This window comes from Falco peregrinus, chromosome 8, assembly GCF_023634155.1.
Source record: "Falco peregrinus isolate bFalPer1 chromosome 8, bFalPer1.pri, whole genome shotgun sequence".
NCBI classification, from domain to species: domain Eukaryota; kingdom Metazoa; phylum Chordata; class Aves; order Falconiformes; family Falconidae; genus Falco; species Falco peregrinus.
The window spans coordinates 49,047,315-49,071,233 of record NC_073728.1 but is presented as its reverse complement, the minus strand read 5'-3'; the positions used below and the strand labels follow the sequence as shown (position 1 = coordinate 49,071,233).

The window sequence follows — 23,919 nt, the reverse complement described above, 5'->3', positions numbered from 1 at the left end:
CTTTGAATGTCTGAACAGCACCAACAGGGGGTAAGAATATGACAGAAATGGTTACCAAGGAGTCTTAGCTGTAAAGCACCTGTAATGTGAATGTTATACCCTTACCCTTTACTGATGGTGGTGTTATCAGGGCCACTGATTGCAGTGTGACATGCTATAAAGAGTGAAAAACACACAAGAAATACCAAATCCAAGAAATGAAATGAGAGACTGTTGTGGTTCTCTTCTATCTTTGCATTTATGTCTGTCTAAATGCCATGCATGTTTTTAACTTGGAGTTAGGACAGCAAGACAAAATAACATCTGAATTTCTGGCACTGACTGGGTGGAATGTGACATCTCTGAGCTACTTTTGTCTTGAAGGTAGAATACATGAAGAATATATGAAGGTAGCTCCTCAGAGAGCTCATGAGACAGGCAGCAGTGCTGCTTTTCTAGATTTAGACGTCACTACGCCAGATTTTGTTCTATTATTTATTTATTCCATAATACTCACGTACATTTTCCATTTATTCTTATGGCGTAGATCAAAGCTAATCAATGTAGGAGCTAATAAGAACGGTGTTAGTTCCTAGCAGTTAAGTAGTTCATTAGTTTGCCCTTGTGGATTTGATTTATAAATCCATATAGCAAAATGCCCTCAGCCCAGCACATTCCTTTCCTCTACTGCATAACTAGGAGGACAATTTAATAAAAAGCAGAGCTGAGTGTGCATGACTTGCACATTACATACTTTTATTTTCTTGGCTCTGCTGAGACACAACTTTCTGCGCAGTCACAGGCTAAGAACATAATTTTAACAAAAATAAGTGAAACTCGACTCTGGTTTTTTATGTAAAAGTTACTGGAGGTCACAGAGGACATCTATGGACTACACTTATAGAAGGATGTCAAGGTACCAAGCCCAGCATGGGCTCACTTCTGCAGCAATGTCTCAGGCTTTCAGGGAGATGGGGGGTTCAGCCCACCCTGAGCTCCACACTAGCAGTACTTGAGCTAAGACTGAATCTACACAGGCAGAGTACAGACATACCCTTGGACACTCCGTGTCACCCCACAGACAGTCTCATTCTGCTGACAGGCACATGTCACAGCTACAGCTCAGCGGTGAGAGGGCAAACAGGTGCAGGACAAACCCAGGCTGCACCGTGCCCTGTCACAGCCATGCACATAGCTCCAGCCCAGGGGAAACCCGCACTTGAAATCATCATAAATCCTTTTGCTTTACCATAAAAAAGCATCACTGATACACAGACGTAACAGTACAAGGCACTGGATCTTAAAGATGCACATGGGAAAAGGATTCAGTTACACTACCAAATCATGCACTGTTTTTTCAAAATGTGGGTGTTCTGATGAGAAAAGGTGAATTTTTCTAGGGCCTGGAGCTTTTCGCAGTATACTGCCACTCATCCAGACCGTTAAAAGCTTCTGCTTGTCCAAAGGCCACCTCCAAATCAACACTTTTTTCTCCTTTCCTATTCAGATAAGGCAAGCCATGGAGACAGCTGGGATAGTAGAAAACCCACCACCAGCTTTCTAGTGGACCAAACTAATATTTACATAACAAACAATACAGCTGGTTTTAATAGTCTGGATCATAGGTTTACTTATCTCAAGCCTAAGAGTTGCTTGCTTAGTTTTGAGAAAAAGAATCACAGTTTCAGAATGAAGAAGTCATCTAGCTTCCCTTTTTGGATTAATTTTCAGACCCTGTTTAATATGTAAATGTGATTATTTTCTTTGTTTCACTTTGTGTGAACAAGTACATTATTCTGTATTTTTAGTATTTAGGGTATATTTGTACTTCACATTTGAGAGACTATTAGGAAGTCTGTAGTTTTGATAATTATAGAGTTCTGTTAGTTTTGAGACTGACATTTCAAAGTAATTAAATTATAAGGTTACAGTTATTAAAGATGTATTTGAAAAGACATAAAATTCAGCTCAGGCTTGGGAACCTCTGTTCTAAACACACCTCAACACCATCATTTGTTTGTTCAGCAGTTTAATCCCAGCCTCTATAAAATCATGCTGCCAAGCAGTACTGTAAATGTGCACGGCACTCTGAGACACATAAAAACAGGCTTTATGCCCTCATTTCCATTTCTAAGAGAGGCTACTGACCCACCTTTTCCACCTTAAATATAGCTCCATCATCACATATTTGCTGGTAACCTCAGTGAACCTCCAAAACTTTTTTTACAATGAGAACATACAGGTATATCCTAACCTACATTCAGTAATAAGCAACTTTATCCACAAAAAAGTGTGCTCCTTATCACTTGTCTAACTGCTCTCTAATGCAGCATACTTCTGTCATTGACTATGCTTCATCGTTAACAGCTACACCTCAACCCCTTCCTGAAGGAATGTACACTGTATTCAGACATTAAACATTTTCCATAATGTACAGTTTCTGATACAGAGCTGATGAGGAGAGTTTGGAGATATTCAAATAAAACTGTACTTTTGGTAAATACTTGCTTTCCAGAAGAATTCTCAGTTTCTCAGTTTTCAAGTAAATGTACGTAATAACTAGGGTGCTCTATATTTTCAAAATAACTCTTATTTTACCAGAGTTTTCTTGGGTAGGTAGACGGCCAAGACCAATTTATTTGCTCAAATAAGTTCTAAAAACATCCTATATGCTAACTTGCCATTACATAATCTGGTGCGAGCTACAGGAATACTAATGCTTTTGAGGTTTGCTGGTTTTCCTTCCAGTGGTGCAGTTAACTGCACTTTGTGAAAGAACACTTGAAAATGCAACTTGAATTGTCATCATCACATTGTAATGTGATGGTTCGGAGAATGAAATCCAAAGCCAAACCCAACTCCCTCCGCATACTCACTTTAAAACAAAACAGCTTTCAAGAATATGAGAATGAAGCACTGTATATGTGGCAAAGCAAGAGGACAGACCCAAGAGCCTCCCAGCTCGCTCCTACCTTTGCACTGGAAGTGGTGAGTTGGTGTTGTAAGCAGCAGCCTGTCCACCATGGTGTCCGGCCCGCTGCAGCGGGCTATCCCTGGCTCTTTGTACCCTGCCTTCACCCACTCGGAAAGCCAGCGGAGGTTGCAGTCACAGTGCAAAGGGTTGGTACCTAGAGCCCTAGTAGTGTAAAACAATTAACAGCAGTTATTTTGACTTGCAAGCAAGACAATATCCCTGATGTCATTCAGGCACATATTATTCTACGTTTTTACAAGAATGCTTTACTTGAAAATGTTGGAAAGATCTTCTGAGTATTTAGGAAGTTTTTTAGATTTATCTCCTCCACTTTTCCCACTCTTCTCCTTTCTTCCCATCATTAGTTAGGGAGGTTGTATAAATACCGAACAACCAATCACTTTTTCAAACAATAAATCACTTTTCCAAACAATTGTGCTTGAGCAATGTCACCGGACATATTGCTTTCTAAAAATTTATCACGCTGGTTTCTTTTATTTAAGTCTTTGGCCTTCAGGAGCATAATCTAACAGTGAATTGTGTAATTTAGTTTGGATCTGATGATCATGTTAATGCCTCCTCACCATGAAACATACACAGAGGATACCCCTAATTTTGAAACTGCAACCTGGTGTCTGAGCAGCTTGTTTATGGCTTTGAAAACACATTTGCTGGTTAACCCATCACTTGAGTTAGGTCATATGGTAGAATTAGATGCATTCACATAGTGTAATTATAATTCACAGAAATTTTCATTATTCAAGGAGATCTATCCAAAAGAAAACAAAACTTATTACCTTAAATTTAGGTGCTACCTTGGCTCATTTATACTATTTTTTCTGTTAAAGAAAGTGTCTTTACAGGCAATCAGCCAATTACAAAGTCCAGACTTCAGAAAACTCTGTTTTAAAATGATTTTTGAAGGTGTGAAGAAATGCAGGTTGGAAGTCTAAATTTATTTTGCTGAAAGTAAATGTAAAGCTTTAGCTGTAAAACACCTGAATTGCCATGGGAAGAAAATTAACTAAATAAATATTAGCATACGGAAGAGATACTAAAGAAACCAGTAATTCAAATTTGGTTTTAGACTTTACTATTTCTGCATATGTTATAAACTATTTTAAGATGGCATTTTAAACTCAAGCTTCTTTCAAATAAAAACATATTAGACAGGATATTAAGATAGAAACCCCAGTAAATTTGTTGATAGATTTCTATTGGAGTGACTAATGAACCCACTGTGCCCTAGACAGATTCATAATGAGAGTTCATAGGTTCAAACCCTGTCTAGGGCTCATTCATCAAAATTAAATGTGTGGTACAGCACAGTATTAAAAAAAAGCCATCCATTCCTTCTGTAAATCCATTGCTTACAATGGAAAAAAACTACTGGGTTGACTTTTTGACCCTGTAACTGTGATCAACTGGCTCACTTGTCCAAGGTCAAACATAATCCAGCAGTGAAAGTTGGACCGAGAAATTAACTTTAGCGTTGAGTAACTACCATATATAAAAAGGGAGTGGGAGGACAATGGAAAGCTAGTAACCATGTTAATGAATTTTTGTAAACTACATTAGCTGCTGTATAGGCACTAGAAATGATTACCAATACCATTATTGTACAACTGCAGAAATTATCACATGTATCTTTCCGTTCTTTTGTTTGTGGTTTTGTTTTCGTTTTTTTCTTCATTTCTAGGAACTACAGTGAATTCTTGTGTTTTCATTCATGAGTTCTAACATACTGTCTCTACTTTTTTGCCCATTATAGCAAAGTATTTCCAGAAGGTAAAAATATCTTGTGCTGTAATAAAATACCACCACAAGCATTTTCAAAATGTTGTGCAGATATTTCTGTTCAGACCATTTTTTTTTTTTGAGGCAACTTAGAATAAAGTGAATTAAAATAACGCTAGCCATGATAACGTGGATAAACAGAGGAGGGGACAGCTTATTTTTATAGGTAACTAACATAAATCTGAGTAAAGATGAGATGATTTAACAGGATTAGGAATCTGAGCTGTTGATCGAAAATATATTTGACAGAAATACCTGTTGTGCCCAGCAATACTCTAGGGAGTCCCTGGAGGGCTGAGGAGTCAGTTTATGTGTGGGCAGTGTCTGGGAAACTGAGTCAGTTACAGAGTTGTGTGTAGCAGTGAACGGAGAGGGCAGCAAATTCAGGAACTGACTTGAGCAGTCTCGGTTCTACTCCAATGGATTTGGGGTTCTTTTGAAGTATTGATATATGTGATCCTTCAGTAGTGCTGTAACATTTTTATCATTGCCCTGGACTAAACGAGTTAGTAGAGTCATGGCTTAAATAGATGACTGTATGACGGAAGTAAATAAAGCAATACATAGTAAGCAAAACTAGTGTGTGTATACCACATACAAACCTTCCGCTGTCTTTAGTGAGGTATACCAGCTACACAGTTTGTCATCATAGTTACATTACAACAATCTGATGTTTACAATGCGAAGGAAATTTGGTGAACATTTTCTTGTAGGCTTTAAACAGTTATGGAAAAAGTGATTGAAGTAGCTAGATCTCAGTTTTGTTCTTCTTATTACAGACCAATTTAAAGCTATTGCAAAAGACTCAACTAAAATCAATAGTTTTGTCAATGCTACACAAATATTTCTTTGCCATTCTAGAGGTTAATTTGATACGCTCCCTCTTCCTCTCCCCCCACCCCCTGCCAAACTCTACTGCTGCAGAAGGCTCAGGCTGATCATCCTGCTCAACACCTTGGTAGTATCAGCTTTCTCCAGACCTAATACCTATCCTACCCTTAGCCACACAGCTTGTAAATTTATCATAAAAGTTTGTTCTCCCATACATTAGAAGTTTGATAAGTAGCAAGCCTTGTATCATTTTCAAAATTATTCCAAGAGCATGCTTTCTCCTTGAAGATCTATATATCAGGAAGAGCTCAAAATGAATTTTTCATTATGTATGACTTTGTTTGAATAAGCATAGCTTTTTCTGGAATGTGAAGAGCAAAATCACTGTTGTTGCTAAAAGTTCCAGAATCCTCTCTAAGAAACTGGAAAGCACAATTGTACTGTAAAATTCAATTGTTCAACTGTGCAAATTACACCCCAGACAGGTCTTATTTATTTTATGGATCCTATTTATTACTGTTCATTTGAGCTTTGTGTATTTTACATTTCTGGCAGCACATATATCTAAACAGATAGACTGCAGTGATTGTATTGGGCCAAAGGGGTTTTTATCACTCCCTAAGGTGAACAGTTTACCCAGGAAAATTGTATCTGCACTTCATTTAAAGTAAACCCCGAGGAAAATCCAAACAAATGGGGCATGATATGTTTATCTCTTGAGTTCTAAAAATACCCTCAGAAGCCAGATTGCCAGTATGGAAGGTGCCACAGCACTTCCAAAAGGAGGTATGGGACTTCAGCTCAGTTAGACTTTTATTCCAAAACAACACACAAAATGACTATACTGGGAAAATGAAGAAGAAATAAATTTTGTGCAAAACGAATATTTTCTCTGACTTAGATACCAAGATGTAAGCTTGAAAGAGAGAAGGTTATTCCTCAGCTGAAGTTGAAATTGCCTAAGTCGCTCACATATGATTTCTGTCCCTACCCACCTGAGATATCTTTCTTTTTTATTGCCCAGACAGAAACGGGGACAGAAAGCTGTTACACAGAAATAAGCAGTCCGAGGACATATTTGCTGTCCAGAAAATATGTAAAATATGAACTGAACCTTGTGTTCAGGTAAGTATTCTGGAGGGCATGTGTAAGGTTGTAAAGAGAGAAAGTTAGGTATAAACCTTAGGTTAAATGCACACATATCTGTCTGTATGTCTCAATGTGTGTATACATCAACTCACATGCACAAGGGCAGCATCAGAGCAGAAAATATCCATATCAGCTTGTGAAACTAGTCACTTCACAAAATGACCAAGACGCACAATCTTCTTATTACTTGAGGACAATAATCAAGAAACATGCTACACAAAATCACTTTTTCTTTACATTCATTGTCTAATAATGTGAAGTATCACACATTATCTCAGTGAAAAAACATTTTCTGTTCACTCTTTTGGCATCAAGTGTTTCACTTCAGGTTTATATTATAACAACTGCAGTTATTTGTCTTCACAGTTCTTTCATCAACTTAATTGCATTTAAAAATATCCTGGATCTACACCAATACAACAATAATTTCCTGAAATGTCTGAAATGTGTAATAATTTTTGCAAATTATGGAATGAAGTATTAATGCTGTGAAATGACCAATTTCCATATGATTAAATATATATGTCTGAAGTAGTGATTCATCAACAAGTTCATATACTGACAACATTTCAGTATGCAAAACATATGACACTTATTAGGCAAAGAATTCACATTTGCTTAATATTTGCTTTTTGTGGGAGGTTTCCTGTCTCACTCTCAGACCATAACACACTCTGCATTTCACATAGACAATGCTGAAAAAAAGCCTCAAGCACAAAGTCCACAGAAGAGGAAACTGTCACAGTTGCTCATTTGGTTTTCCTTAAGAAAATATTTTGGTAACTAGTAACAACAGGTTCTAGTATTTTTTTATTTCCTTTGAAGAGATGCACTATGAATATCCAGAGCATAATATGGAAAGTGAGCAGGAAAACCAGAAAAGCCATACAAACTTAAATTTGTGATAATATTTACTGTCTTATAAATCTGAAGCCATCAATCAAACAGATGAGCTCAGACAGAAGTACTTACAGGTGGGACAGGGACACCAGGTCACTGAAAGAACCTTCAGGAACACTGGAAATATCATTTCCATGGAGTGTCCTAGAAGAAGAGAGAAGCACAGTATCATCAAACATCAAACCACAGCAGTTTATCTTCTTTCCACAAGTGAAAGAATTGGTGCTTAAGACAGACATTTAATTTTGCTTCTTTGGGAGTTTCTGCATGCTTCACAACTCATGAGCTTCCATGCTTTATTACTTCTACTTCTAGATGTTGGCATTTAAAATAATGATACAATCAGAATTGTTGGTGACTAATGTTTTAAATTAAAAAGGTGACATACTATTTATGCTGTTAAAAGTGTATTGATGACAAGCAGACTTGCACATATAGATGTATATTCCTTTATAGAATTCCATTAGCTGGAAACACAGAAAAAAACAGAACAGGGAAAATAGGAACCGTGAAAGTTAAATTAAATATTGACTTTACAGAGATCCTAGGAGAGAACAAAGGTCCATGAGGGCATATATAGCTGCACTTTCACATTCTAGCTTCCCATTCAGTAGGAAATTCCCTTTACAGTAGGAAACACCTATTCGTGTGGTATTTTTAAAATCTGTTTCAGAAATACATTTATGCTACCAGGGAAAATGCTTGAAAATAGCTGGTATAGGGCATTATTCACCTGGCACAAAGAAACTAATGTTCTTCTAGCAGGGTTTTCAGGATCCTTGTGAAAGGGTTCTTCACTGTTTCCAGGACAATTTAAGCAGCCACTTTCTCTCTTCTCTAAGAAATACATTTATCTATTGTGTATTAGGTATGTGTTACATAGGCAAGCATAAATGGAAAGATTTTTCTTGCACCTTGTAGAGCACAATACTTGTATTCAAAGTGGCAGGCAGAAGAGTAAAAGATCATTATTTCTGATTACCTGTGGTTTTCATTGCAATTGCAACTGAAGGCCCTGCTACAAAGCAAGGCACCAGCACTGGAGGTTGTGACAGACAAATAGAGAGGAAGATCACTTCTTGCAGCACCAAGGCTATGATCAGACAGGAGAATATGCAGCAGCAAATGAGTGTGCGGGAGGGCACAGGATGCTACAGGTGACAACTGTATAAAAACTATCCAGAAAATGTACCAGAGAAGACACACCACTGTGTAAAGTTTTATTTCATAAATAAAATCAGCTATTCAGCTTCTGCATCCTCTGCCTCACTAGAAAATCATGTGGCAAAAAAAAGCACAGATAAAAATATTTATAGTTTATTCTAACTTTTCTTGTTTGCGTGTCACTGAATACTAGTTTGCTACTTCACATAGTAACAGACAGAAAGAATTTGTAAGAGCCAACAGGAGTTGATTCCACTGCATCTTACTAGCCGTTTCTTCAACAAAAGTTGGTAGAAAATGTGCAAAGGAAAAAGACATCAATATTTTAAAATTACATTTTCTTTTGCACTTCTCCCATGAGCTGGTTAAGTTATAGAAAACTGCTGTATTCTTTATATCCTCTTTCCCAGGTCCAGGAATTATTGTCAGTGCTCCAGATGTGGCAGAGGAGGGTGGAAAACAGAAACCTGCTGTGTGTCAGTTTTGTAGCAGCTCCTTCCCTCGAGTCATTTATTTTCCAATTTACCTGGTGGTTTGCAGAACACAGCAATCACATCTTATTTTTCATTTCTGTGACTGTACAGATTCTCAAAATGGTGCACACTGAGTTTATTTAAAACAAACCAAACATCTGGGGCCACAGAAATACACAACAGCTCCAGAGGAAAATGAAAGCATCTCTTTTTGCACCCTTTCTTCCCTAACACCACTATAAGCTTCACCAGGATCTACATGACGCCTTATAATTCCTAACAATTCTACCTTTACACACCCTTACACCAGCATACACACAGCAAGGAAAGCCTAACTTGCCAGGGGAAGATACACCTTTGTGCTGCCTCCTATGAGGCTGGCCCTACCGTGGGCTGTGAACTATCTGAGCATAAGCAATGTTACTACGATCACATTTCACAGCTGCTCACTGCAGCTGCAATTTCTATCTTATTGTACTGCAAAGTTTTTCTGCAGAGCATGAAATCACAAAAGCTACAGCAGAGTTATCCTGCTGGCATCTGTCTCCAGTTCCTGATGCCAGTATATTAAAAACTTCCTCTTCCAACATCCTGATTCTGAAATTTTCTTTTAATCATACCTAGATTTTGGCTATTAGTAATAATACTTGGCATATGTAAGGATGGATCTCCAAGCAATTAATCCAAACAGGAACAGGAAGGATATGAGCTCCCACACAGTAACTCCAGATAAAGCACTCACTAATTCTATACAGAATGACCAAATGACTGAGACATACCCCACAGCTATTAAATAAGTATTTTTGTTGGTATGAGGATGCAAGATCAGACCTGGTCAATAACTTGCCATCAAACGTTCCCTCCTTCAATGCAATGAGCATATTTAAATTAGCAGCCACTCATAATGACCTTAGATTCTGATCTTTTAAATTACTTAAAGACATGCAAGACTATTCTCTCTGAACTGACAGCAGAACTTGTATTTATCTTTATGTCATATCAGTTGTGTTTACACTTTGAAGAGATGCATTTCCTTTCTAGAAGTCTTGGAAACTTCTAAGAGAAGCTGGAGAATGAAAATGTCATTTGTTTGTAAGAAGGTAAAACCATCAAAAATAAAAAAGCATTTGGAATTAATGGCTTGACTACATATCTCAAACACTGAGGTATGTTTCCTGGACACAAATGCCTGCACCTTAATAAAAAAATCATGTCAGCAACATCATCACCCATGCAGCTAAAATGAAATGATGAATGCTAAAAAACTCAAAATCCATGATAATAAATAGTGGCAAGAGAATTCAACAGTGCAATAAAAATGTTTCTCCTCTTGGATCAACAACAGGAACACATTTTTATACCAACAATCCTTACAAGCAAATGGTCAAATAAAATCCTAAACATTTGGGCAGTTAAAGTACACACATTGATCATAGAATCATTTAGGTTGGAAAAGACCTTTGAGATCATCAAGTCCAGCCGTCAACCCAGGACTGCCAAGTCCATCACTAAACCATGTCCCTAAGTGCCACATACATGTCTTTTATAAACACTTCCAGAGATGGCTGTTCCACGACCTCTCTGAGCAGCCTGGTCCAGTGCCTGACCACCCTTTCCATGAAAAATTTGTTCCTAATATCCCATCTAAACCTCCCCTGGTGCAACTTGAGGCCGTTTCCTCTTGTCCTGTCACTTGTTACCTGGGCGCAGAGACCGACCCCCCTGCCTACAGCCCCTGTCAGGCAGCTGTGGGGAGCGATAAGGTCCCCCCGGAGCCTTCTCCAGACTAAACCCCCCAGTTCCCCCCGCCGCCCCTCCCGGCACTTGTGCCCCAGCCCCTTCCCCAGCCCCGTGCCCGGCTCTGGACACGCTCCAGCCCCTCCATGTCCCTCTGGCCGTGAGGGGCCCAAACCCGAACCCAGGGTTCGAGGGGCCAGCGGGATGTGACTCCATTCCCCACCGCTCTCCGGCCCGGCCGCCCAGCCAGCTTTGACCCCAGCGCAGAGCCCCCCGGGCAGCCATGAGCAGCCGGTGGCTGCAGGAGAGGCTGTGGGAGACGGTGTCAGAGGCTTCACTAAGGCCCAGGACACACCAGCCACAGCCTCTCCCTCGCCCACCAGGCCGGGCAGCTGCTCGTAGCAGGAGATTGGGTTTGTGTGTGATCTCCCTCGAAAGCACAACTTCTAGGTATCTTCTTGTCTAAATGCTGTTAAACAGCAGAGATATGAATTTAAGGTGACATGGGTCTCCTCTCAGAGCACAGAGTAACAAAACACTTGAATTCTTGGAACAAAAAAAAATTCTTCTACGTGTAATGTCACTAACTTTTTACTTCGTTTTCAGGTAAGGAAATGAATAAAACATACCCTTTTGGGCTGGGCTTTTTGGGTTGGTTTTTCTTTTACTAGCTGTTCCCAAGTCCAGCCTCCTAGCCTACTGTTTTATAACATTATGTTACTACAGATACAAAGGGGATGCTTTTTCAGTCAACAATGATCTACTCTGTAAAGGCAGAAATGTGGCTAAGAGCTTGGCTGAGCTTAGAGCCACCTCCCATCAAGCAAAACCACCTACAATGAACCCCCCAAAGGATGCCAAACCCTGCAGGAACCAATACAACCCAGGTGTCACAGGAAGACACCGTGTCACTGCTCAGTGCTCCTACGAATAGCACCTTTTACAGATTGACTGGGCAAATACAAGTAGTTGTTCTGCAACGAAAAAAAACAAAATCAAAACCCCACCAAAAAAAAAAAAAAAAAAAAAAAAAAGCCAAAGAATATTTCTGTCAGGTCAAATCAGTCCAGCATCCAACAATGAAAGTATATTGCACAACTTGGTTCCAAGGTTGTGCCTGAAGAGTATTAGTGTGAGTTTTATCATCACACATATGACTATGTCTGTGTGAGCTTTGAACTGTAGTAAATAGCAATCAGCTTTTAGTAAAACTAGACTATCTCATGTTAGTAGAACATTCTGTAGCTCATTTTAACTTTTTTTTTTCATAAACATAACACGGAAAATTTGTTTAGTGATCTAAGAAAGTATTTTTCTTTCTGGACTTTGCTTCTTAATTAAATCAGGACAAAATATCAGTAGTTACAATATCGTCACCAATAAAAATAATGTTAAAAATAATCAGTTCAGGCATACCAGAGAGTTCTAATATTTATAATTAATTTGTGTCAATCTCAGCTTTTTAACTTGTTTACATTTATCTTCTAAAAAAACCAAGCTTTGGACAAATAAACCCCCAAACCAAAAAAACCCCAACAAACCTACAATTTTTCACTGCAATAATTTTGGTGCAAAAAACTTCTGATATTGACTTTTGCTTATTAAAAAAAATCCTAAGGCTCTACATTGAAATTGCTCCCCAGCACACTTTGGCTGCCGTTATGAATAAGCCACGTGAAGACTGAGGATTAAAAGCCTGATTATGTAAACACTGATATATATTCAGGCGTAAACATAAACATGTTGACTGTGCAGTTTTCAGTTGGGCTTGTGCTGAAAAATGTAAGAGAGGGAGGACAGAACCAAGTATCTGTCAAGGATCAACTTCATCATACATCTATGATTATTCTGATTTTCAAATATGTATTTTATTTACTATAGAGGTAAAAAGTAAAGAAAACATAAGGAATTTGGCAGACACAAAAGCCTGTATGAGAAGGGTCTGCTACCTTCAAAGGCATGCACAGCCAAAGGTAATGAGACCTTTATATTCTTCCTATTTAGAAAAAAAAAACCCCAACCCACAAGGAAATTGTTTTGCTGATGTTTTCTCTTTTAAACTCCCCAAAGAATATGGATAATAAATAACTGACAATAACAGATTGCACACTGTCACTTGGAAGCCATTTTCTCTCTGGAGAATTGATTTTTAATAACAACATAGATGACACGTGGCAAAAGTTGTAGCTGATACCAGAGTTTTGTGGGTCGTCATAAATCAAATCTATTTGGAGGCTTCCAAATGCATGAAGCAGAGGCAGAAATTCCCATTTAGGCTTCATGTCACTTGTGCTACTCTGTGCAAGACAGGAAAGGCTTCTCCCTTGAAGGAGAAAGGTTTTTTTTTTTTATTTGATTAGCACATATTTTAAAAAGCCAAAAGATAATAGCTGTTATTAAAATACTGCTCTTTGTTTCTGTCTATACATGGCCTGCGAGAACAGAAGTGAGAAGACAAATTGTAGCTGTTGGAAAGAGTGAGGCATGGTATATCTACACTGCAATTCAGGGTAGAGAGTCCCAAACTAGCTTGAGTATCAGAAGCAGGCCAGAAGACAGCTCCATATGGAATAATTTAATTGGCCATGAAACAGAATATATTAATCCGTGGCAGAATTTCAGGACCCATGTAACAGCTCAAATGTGACCATCCTAGTGCACTAGAAATCACAGTCTCAAGCCAAACTTAGAACACCAAATTCAACTCATGTACCTTCCTTGGGTTTACTAATGAAAACTGGGAACCTAAAGCTGTCTTGTAAGGAGGTTGAAACCTAGATATGTATTTTACCATTAAACAACTGCGGAAGAGCTCAGAGAAACAGCATTGCCTTATTGCTTCTGCAGTTGCAATACTGCCCATGTCAACACCTTAATGCCACACTTGGGGAGTCAACACACAGCAACCACTTCACATACAGAAACTTCTGCATGTGAATGACACCTAAGTTTTTAAAAAAAATAGAAATTACTCATAAGAAGTTTCAAAGCACTCAGGACATATTATTCAGCTCCTCTGTCCTGATCTTTTAGTGTTCAAAGCTCTTTCTCCTTCAGTGGACTGAACAATTGCATCACAGATAAGCTATTTAATTTATCTGCTTCCTGTTTACTGTGCCAGTAAGGATGACCCACTTGTGTTGCTGGGCCATGGGGAGGAAGATGGTTTCTCCACCTTGCCCTGACAGCTGCACATGGTGTCACATGTCCACACAAACAACTGAGCAAACTCAACTCAAGGTTTGGTTCTGATGGGACAGATGGGGAGTGAGGGACAGTAAACACAAGACTGAAGCAGGAAGCAGAAGGTGCTTAGGAAAAGCTGGGGTGGGGGTGGGCACTGCTTACTGCAAGGAACAGGCCCACAGCCCACACTCTGTGGCAATGTAAAGAAGATGACTTTCAGAAGAGTTTGTAAACAAATTGTTCAGTCCAGAATGCTGCTGAAAGCAGCTACACTGGAAATAAAGAGTGCAGAAAAGAATTTCCACAGAAAGAAATCACACATGGACATCTCTCAGTGTGCCACCATCTCAGCGTTTCTGGCGCCCAGCCTCTGGCTTGACTTCCTCATTGTTTTAGTGTGGGGACTTCTAACTTCTCTCCAGATTGCATTCTTTCCTGTAAAAATTTGCTCACAAATCTAAATTAATAGAAAATATTATAAAAATACACAAGTTTTCAGTAAAGACGCTCTTGCTGAAGCATCCAGTGGGAACTTGCACTGTAAAATATTATCAAGTTTTTACAGACCAAGAGAAAAGTCCTTTATTGTGGGGCACCCAAACATTGTTCAAATAGAAGAGACAAGCAGACTCTATGCAGTCGCTCGGAGGCCTGTTTTCCTGATAGTTCTTGTCCCTGAACTATCAGAAAAGTCATTCATCCTGCAAGTATGTAATTGGTTCTTTTCAAAGTTTAGCGTTCACCTGCTCTAGTCATTACTGGACATATTGCACCTAAATACAAGTACATTGAAGCTAATTGTGTGAAAATATTTATGACTACTGGATCAAGTGAAAGCCATCTGCTCATTAAAAACCTCCCTGCCACCAACAGCATTCTAATAAGCTGCAACTCAGCTGCACTGAAGTGGTACTTACAGCACTCGAAGAGACCTGAGCCCATTGAACGCGTGGACTGGAATACACCGGAGTCTATTGTAACTCAAAATGCTGGGAGAAGAGAGAACAGTTACAACATTGTATTTTCTTTGATTATTTCACTACTATTTCAACCACACAGAAGCATGGTAAGCCACATTCTTAAGTAACAAGACATATACTAATTGTTCAACACCAAAGATGGTGCCTGGAAAGCAATCAAAACTGTTACCAAAATGTTGGACTACTTACAGTGTCGATAACTGAGTCATGTTGCTGAAGGTGTAATTGGCCAATACGCTTATGCTGTTGTTGCTCAAATCACTGAAGAAACACACAGATAAAATATAATTTATATGTAGGAATTGAGAAATGTGTTTTTTAAAAAAATAAATAATATCTGCAAAATACTTGAATCAATTCAAAAGTCACATATGATCAACTGATATATTTTCTAATCAACTTTGAAAAAGCTCTAAAAGCAAAGCACATCAGACTCCCCTAAAAAGCTTCAGACTCAGAAATACTAAGGCATATTTCCAGCATACAGCATTAAAAAAAATAATCAGTGAATACAAGCAAAATTTTTGAAGAGTAAATTATTAAATAATACAAGCACAGCTGAATATTTACTGTACCAGCTTGCTTTGCAATATATTATAGGCATACCATTTCCATGTGCCCTTCACATTGACAGCTACTAGAAAAAAATTATGTAATTTTTCATTTTAAAAAAGTTTTTTAGGCTCAAACAGAACATTTGTTTTTGTTGTTGCCCTCCCTTGAAAAAAAAAATAAAATTAGGGATATTTCCAAATAAAACAGTCTCTTAAAACAGAGGATTCCAGTCTCCTGGTCCATGTTGGTTTTGTCTGTGGTTGTTCTGCCTATTTGACTTGAGTATCTACACAGCTGACTCAAACAGCATTTGAAAATTTCTGATAAATAGTTCAGCCAAGAAATTTTGCTCCTGCATACTTCAGGGAGCAACTTGCTGAACAGTCTAGTTGTGTCCCGATCTGTATGACTGTTCATAGCAGAAAAACAGCTATGCAAATTTTCATTGCCTTAGCATTATAAATACTGCCTCACCTAGAACAAATTAATGCAGCCTCCTCTGTTAATGACCTTTACAGGTTCACACAGATAAATCTGCCAAGCGAAACTGTAGCAGCCTGCAAGAGTTTAGTCCTTTTGCAGAGGCTGGAGGCTCCTGCAGAGGAAGGGTCTCTGGTGCTCTCAGTCACCTCGCTCTTTCTCCACTCTTTATGAACACTTACTGGCAGCAGTGGCCACTGTGAAATTCTTTCCAAATTCAAATTACATCAGGTTTTTCTGTTTTGTGGGTTCCACACCCCCCCAAATAGTAATTATTTATGTTCCGCCTACAACACAGTGCAGAAAGTCATGTGATTTTCTTGATATGAAACCACGTGTGTCTTACATCAGTGTCAGGTGTCTGAAGGTGGACAGCCCTTTCGGCACAGCAGTCAGATGGTTTCCTTCCAGGTATCTGAAAAAAGTCAGATTTGACAGTTACACAAACATGTTAACAAGAACTCCTGTCATTCAATCTGCACCATGAATGAGGAAAATATAAAGGCAGTCACTAAGGAAATTATTTTTGATTTATTGCTTTGAAACTATAACAGTTTGTCCTTTATAAGTGAAATATCCCAGATGCAAAGCATAACAGTAGCTTTTTTTTTTTTTTTTTTTTTTTTTGAAGGCTTGGGAGCAAATAAAGGATTTCTGGCCTACAGCAAACGGAAATGGCCATTTGGTTCTTCTATGACAGTAACTGAAGAAGGGGAGAAAAATTGTATGGCTTGTGCCCTGAACGTAAAGTTACCTGTAACAAGTTTCTATAAGAATGCTGAGTGCAGACTGACCTGTTTGAACAGTTTTTGTCTTGTGCATGTAAGTTCCTCATAGAGACAGAACTGGAAGAGGAGCTGCACCACCAGGTCTCTGTGTTGCAAAAAGTCTCACTTACTCCAGTGTCAACACAGACACCCATGACTTTGATGCCACATCCATTACAGCAATTCCTACCGTGGCATATATACCCTCCTTACCTTTCCTTTTCAAATTATGCTGGTACAGGAGGAAAATTAGGTACAAATCAAAGACCAAAGACCAAGTTCTCTTTGAATACAGGCTCCTCCTACAAGCACTAAGTGTATTTAATAAAATAGCTTATGTTTCCAGGGTGGAAGTTTGAGACACCACTGAATATGTCTCTATTCAGACAGATGTACAGTAGGGCTAAAGTCTTTTGGGGTAATCCTGTGTCCTCACACAGGCATATAGTACCTGTATTTTTCAGTTTTTGTCCACTAAGGGACATGAACATTCAGTAAACCAAGTGAAAAATCCTGAACGAATATAATACCTTCCCAAAGTTTGCCTAGAAGAGAGCTTGGGTACTCAAGACTCCACAGCTATCTGTGGTAGCAATGGGATATGGTGATTTTCCCGCTTACTATAAAATGACAGAGACAGAGCTGGAATTCTTTCCCTTAACCTTGGGTTTTGAGTGAAACTGCATCCCTGGAAGATACAAGTCTGCAATGGAATCTGACCACTGTGGTGCCACAACACTGTCAAAGTAATCCTCCAGACCTCTGCCAGAAACCATATCCACCTAGGACACAAATCCAACCTCCTCAGAAAGTACTGTGTAGGAGGAAGGCACTCCTCCCTCCACAGGTGAGGATAAAGTGTGAAATGGTATTTCCCTTCCTTACAAGATATTTTGGGGGATTTTTCCTAAGGTAGACATGGGCAAATGCAATCGACGTGGTGTGTTTTGGAAGATAATCAAGCACATCCAGAAAATGCAGCCCACAGACACCAGAACACTTAATGCGCTGCCTCTACTACTGAAAATATAATCTGATAATAATTTTAAGAATTTTTATTCCACACATACAATTGCCTTTTCTTTGGCAACAGACCTCCTTATTCTGCATTTACTATAGCAAACAGCAATAATAGACTGTTACTGTGTTGCATGTTCCCCCTCTGCATTAACTGTAACAACACAGAGATACTTGTGTAAACTAAATCCAAGAAAATTTTCACACAAACTTTATTTTTACATTATTTAAAAATAAAATCTGTAAACACTAACAGAATTTCTTACATAATACATTTTAAAACCAACACATTTTTTTTCCCCCTCTTCTATTTCAGCACAATGCCCTCTCACCATTTTCTGCTGCTTCAGCTCTCTTTTCAACTAGATTACTCCAACTAAACTACCCCAGCCTCATGGTAACCCATTCTGCCTGTGCACAGGATCCCATCAAGGCAGAGTTACTTAGCATGCGTTGGAGCTGACCCAGCTGCTGCTAGGATAAGGTTGGACAAGTGGGACTACAGGCTTTTGAATTTTTAACCAAAAGAAAAATCCTTCCCTAATGAAAAAAACCCAAACTATTGAACAAATTAATCTCTCCATTCACAAAGATCACAAGCATCGAGTGCCAGTGTTGCACAGTAAACAGTCAGCCCTTGCAAAGTAGTGGCAGCTGCTCTGCTGATGCAGATTATCACAAACCAGAGTACAGGTTAGTTACACTGCATTTACACCTCCCATGGATATTCATACTCAGCAAGTGTAAAGTCACTTGCTTCATTTTGACTAAATTTGTTATAAATTATTTTGAAAATGGAGGTCCTTAGCAAATTCACACCATAAATTGTTACGCAGAAGACCCTCAGAATTCAACCACATATGTTACTATTTAAACAGGGCAAATCATGTCTCATTTCCCCAGACATGGTCTGCTATGGGTGCAACAGGCCACTGGGAGCCTGCACCTTCTTTTTCATCCCAGAAAGTCACAAATCTTAAACCCGTGCATAAGGGTAGGTTAAGGTTCCAGTCTTTATTCCAAATGTAAAATCCAAAGGATTTTCAAAGGAAATCAAATTCAGGTCATGTATTATGCATTTGGAAGCTATATATGATTTTCCTTTAGGAAAGGAGACTCAACTCTTGCAATGTGTTGAAATCTTCAGAAATACATTTTGAGGGTATTCTCTTGTTGATCTCAGTATGAAGCAGCCTGAAATTTGAACAAACTGATGATGGCTAGCCAAGGTTTTTCTCCCCTGTTTTGCTTTCTGGTGCAATCAAAAGTCAAAGGTGCACATTTTAATCCAGTGCTTCATTATTCAGCCTAACATAGACATGCAGACCCCTGGGGTTAAACTCCTACAGAAGATCCGCTTTAAATAGCTTTGGATTTGTACTGCAAGCTATTTGATGGTTATATAAATGTGCTAGCAGAAAGCTGCAGTACTTACACCAGTGGTATAACTTCTGAACAAACAGAATATTACACTGAAAAATTACTGATTACATACTTTTCATCCATGCCTAAGAATAATTCACCACTGTTAAACCTTTCACCACATTATACAAAGAACAGCAGTATTTTCTAAGCAAAAGGCATTCATTTCAAAAGCACATTTAGCTGCAATGATTTTGAAATAACTAGAGCTTTTAGGGTGTAAGAGCATGCCAAGAATCAGGAGGAACTGAGGTGCAATATTTGGAGAAACCAGTTGCTGCAGGTGAACTGTTGCCCACTGCGGGCCAGGCCTCTGTCAGAGCAAGGAGGGGACGCGGGGACAGCAGCTCTGCACCTTGCTGGGCTGAAGATGACATATGGGGGCTGCAAGAGGGCTGGAAACCAGACAGAGTGAATGAAAGAATTCATGAGGGTGAAGGGGCAGAGCCCAATTACAAAACTCTGTGTATTTATGTATAAGCATACATAAATAAAAAAACATGGGTGAAGCTACAGACCCCCTGCCCAAACAAAACAAGCCATAAACAGAATGATGTGGAGGGAATATTGTACTTTTAATTCTTTTCAAACCTTAGCCAAAGGAAGATGATGTACATGGCATCTGGTATGCAAAGAAATTCTGGCATGAATGAAAAAAATGTATGTCTAATTTTAATGTTCAGAGTCAAGTTATTAATATACAGACAGAGTCAAGAGTGGGTGTCAGCTGCCTTAACATAGATACACTGACTAGTATCCAAAACAACCACATTTGCTTCCTAAAATCTCTAGACTCTGTATTTTAAGTATCAAATTTGAAATTGGTTTTTGCTCCATGAACACTGCTGGGAATCCTGAAGTCTCAACAATGACTTGTAAGCAACAAGCAATCACCAGAGCCAAAACTGAACAAAAACCCCAAACCCATGTGTTCATGTTCTCATAAAATGCCACCAAATGCCTACCAGGAAAGGCTTCTTCTAGAACATGACTGAATGCTGCAGACAGGTAGCTGTTTGGCCAGGATGGCTGGCGCTGCGGGCCATGGCCATGCCTTGCTCCATGCCTGCACCAACCACGCCCGCTCTTGGAGCCCAGTGCCTGCAGCAGCCCTGGGGCTCATCCAGCACCTTCCACACACACTAACATCACACATAAAAAATTTAAAACTATGCATAAAAGATGACAGCTGTTCCTTTTCCAACTTGTCTATTTTTATACTGAAACCACTTGGATTGGAAGTGATATAACCAGCACAAGGTGCCAAAGCATCATGTAACGATTTGAATCACTTGGAACCTTTTTTGTACTGAAATGTCTATTCAGCCATAAAGTCAAGCTCACAGCAGCAATCTGTGCTAAGAGAAGAAATTGGAGAGAGAAATCAGTTCTTAGGCAGTAATTGAAAAGGCACAAAGCCCTTCCTTTATTTCTTTAAATACTTCATCTAGAATGTTACATTACAAAAAAAAAAAAAAAAAAAATAGAATATACTTTACAATTTTATGCAGGTCTAAATTAAGTTATAGTCTAAACTTCTTAATGCAGATACCCAACATCCTAAAATTTTGAGGCAAGTTTCATTTCCTAAAAATGGTGGTCTAGAAGAGAACTGAACAGTGACAGATGAAACATCCACAAAATGTGAATTTTAAGAGCTTCAATTACAGTTTCTTGAGAAGAAACAATATTCAACTATGTATCTAGATACAAATCTGGTTCTTGAACTTTCTTAAGTTTTGGCAGATTTGGACTCTGGATTTTGCTGCATTTGTATGCACGACAACAACCTGCAGGTTTGATGCACAGGACCATGGCTGTGTTTGAGAGAAAAGTGAAGGCCCTAAAGTTAAACTTACCTTTAGTCTCTATTAGTGCTGAAGTCGCCTTTCCAATATGTACTCAAACGTCATCAGTCACAGAACACATTCTTTGATAGTATTGATACCATTTACTTTTTCTAAACCATCAGATTTGAAACACAGATCAGCTGTAACTAAAATAGCCTTCTACAGAACTACCCATTCTCTCAACGGGAGGATCTATTTTCTCAATGGGAGAATTCTCTGCGGTGAATTAAGCAGGCTGTAAAACCTTTTATGATATAGGACCGTGTAAGCCTAAGCTTTGATCCAAACTGTTTCTCTCCTTTATTATGAAACATAAATTCACTGACGTCTGTGTTAACGGTCAATGTGTAAAATAGCGCAGATTGCCAGAGAAGCCAAAGCACTTCCATACTCAACCAGATGATTTCCATCAGATACCTCACTTCAGTTATCCCTTTGATCAACAGCAATACAGGCATACTGAAAAATGCAACTAAATTCTTACAGTATTCTACATGTATCATAACTAACTGCTTAGAGCATATTTATCGCAACAATTTGCACGGCCCAGGTATGAGCCACCATTTTTTGTCACAAGTCAAGAGAAATCAAAAGTGCCTTTGAAGACGGATAGGAGGGTTGAGATTGGTGGTAAATACCTCCAAGCAAATGTGGCAGCAAACGTATGGGAGGCAACTGTCAAAATCATCTCGGCAACTGGACATTCAGCTGAATGAAGGTGCCATGCTAAGGCTGAGGAAGAAACAGGCAGCAAGCTAGGGGGGGGGAACAAAGAGCTACAAGTTCAGTGGGATCCCTCTGCTAGTAAGCAGGTCAGCTGCTTGTGGAAACCATTGTGCCAAGTTCTGAATGAGCTTGCAGGCTAAACGAACCTAACACTCAGAACAAAAAACACAAATGGGAGAGAGAAAGTCTGTGAGGAGAGAAAGAGAAATGGCAAAAGTAATGCAAATATTAATATATATTAATATAAATGGAAGAAAATAATCACTAACAGTGATGTATGGATGCAGGTTTTCCCATCAGTGCTATCATATAGCTCAGTGTCATGACATTTGGAGTCTAGAGATGACATGATTAGTACATATTTATTCTAAAATACACCATGCTCATTATGTTACAGCTTATGCACACGCCATCCACATAATTGCCTCCAGTGTTTTTCCCCAGTGCAAAATATTATTTGCTGTAGGTCCATAAAAGCAGCTGGATGCTGTCAGATAAGACTTTATTAGAAATAGACTCTGGTTTTGTGAAAAAAAAGAAAAAAACTAGTGTTCACACACTGAGATAATATGCAAAAGGAAAAAGAGCATGGGAAACTTAGTTCAAACAGATTTGGGGGTGGGTGGGGGGAAAGAAGAAGAAAAGGAAAGCCTAAAACACTAAACAGCAGCAAGGCTAAGTTCCAAACTAGCTCACTGCATGAACATTTTACTTCTGAACATCTGGATGAGAAAATTGTGTACGTTCAAAAAACCCAAGGCTTCTCTTTGGAACAAGCAAACAGTAGGAAAAAATGTAGGGAGTACGTAAATATACAGCAAAGGAATTTGCAAGAAACAGCATAATATTTCCGTGTTCCCAAGAAGCTGAAAGAAGGCTTGCCCATGATGATGGGGTTTTGTGAAGGAATAGCTGAGAAACAGAAATTTGTTGCATCATCATCCTTCTTAAAAAGCCAGGAGACTTAGTGATCTTTTCAACTCTATTTTAGATGGAAGCCTTCCCTGCCAAGGTAATCCCTCCTCCCAGGGGTGGTACAAACCAAACACAAGGATGTCTCCTGTCATTCCAGCCTCTAAATAAGAAGGAGATAATGGCTTTCACATGTTTTGTGTATATACACATCCAAAACAGAAACTCATGAAGAAAGTTGGAAGGAGCGAGCTTATGTCTCCAGTCCACCATGCAATAAAACATTGCTGGTGATCTTTTTTTGCTGACCTCAGGTACAGTGAAATTCGACCCAGCAAAGGGTAACATTTTCCCTATGTGCCTGTGCAAGATGTATGTTCATTTTTGCACATTGCTATTTAATACCTGTTACAATGAAAGAATTCCTGGTTTAAGACTACTTTAAGACCTCTAAAAGAATTTAAAAGAACTTCTGCGAAGGTTATATTCAGCTGTAACATATTGGTTTATCTAGATACATGGCAGTTATTTTTCTTAAACCATATTGTATAAAAACACACTGCAGTTCAATAAAAAGCACTGCAGCTAACATGCCTTGTAAATTAATATATCAATAATAGAAGTTTATAAATGTCAGACCGGTGCATTTTTAAAAACGCCACTAAAATGCTCCCCCGTATCATATCACCGTTCAGGCATCCCTGAGGGAGGGAGCTGTGGGCTGCCAGGACAAGGGGCTCTTTATGCCCTTGTCCTCTCCTTGGCATGACCTCCGTCCTTGGCGACTGTGGCTTTGTGCAAGTGCCTGGCAGGAGCACGGACACCCCCGCATGCTGCCGAGAGGTCTCTGACATGAGTGTGGAAGGAGAGAAAGGCAGCATGGGTTGCGGTAACACAGGGAAAGGGTTTTTAATGTATTTGAGCTCCTGTGACTGTGGTAGCAGTGAGGAAGGTGAAGGCACCCCTGCCCTGGCAAGTGCTGCAGCCCTCTCTAGCCAAGCAAAAGCCGTGGTATCTTCT

The 23,919-nt window shown here is 39.1% G+C and overlaps 1 protein-coding gene across 1 annotated transcript in view; it reads right to left on the bottom strand.

The window, feature by feature from the left end:
- The window catches only part of SLIT3 (slit guidance ligand 3), a 531,529-nt gene that overhangs the window by 80,225 nt on the left and 427,385 nt on the right, over positions 1 to 23,919 (bottom strand). Inside the window, exons 22-26 of the mRNA XM_027779712.2 lie at positions 16,552 to 16,620; positions 15,360 to 15,431; positions 15,108 to 15,179; positions 7,703 to 7,774; positions 2,952 to 3,115 (exon numbers count right to left, since the gene is read on the bottom strand). Coding sequence (XP_027635513.1) covers positions 2,952 to 3,115; positions 7,703 to 7,774; positions 15,108 to 15,179; positions 15,360 to 15,431; positions 16,552 to 16,620 — 449 coding nt within the window. The remainder of the gene's footprint in view (positions 1 to 2,951; positions 3,116 to 7,702; positions 7,775 to 15,107; positions 15,180 to 15,359; positions 15,432 to 16,551; positions 16,621 to 23,919) is intronic.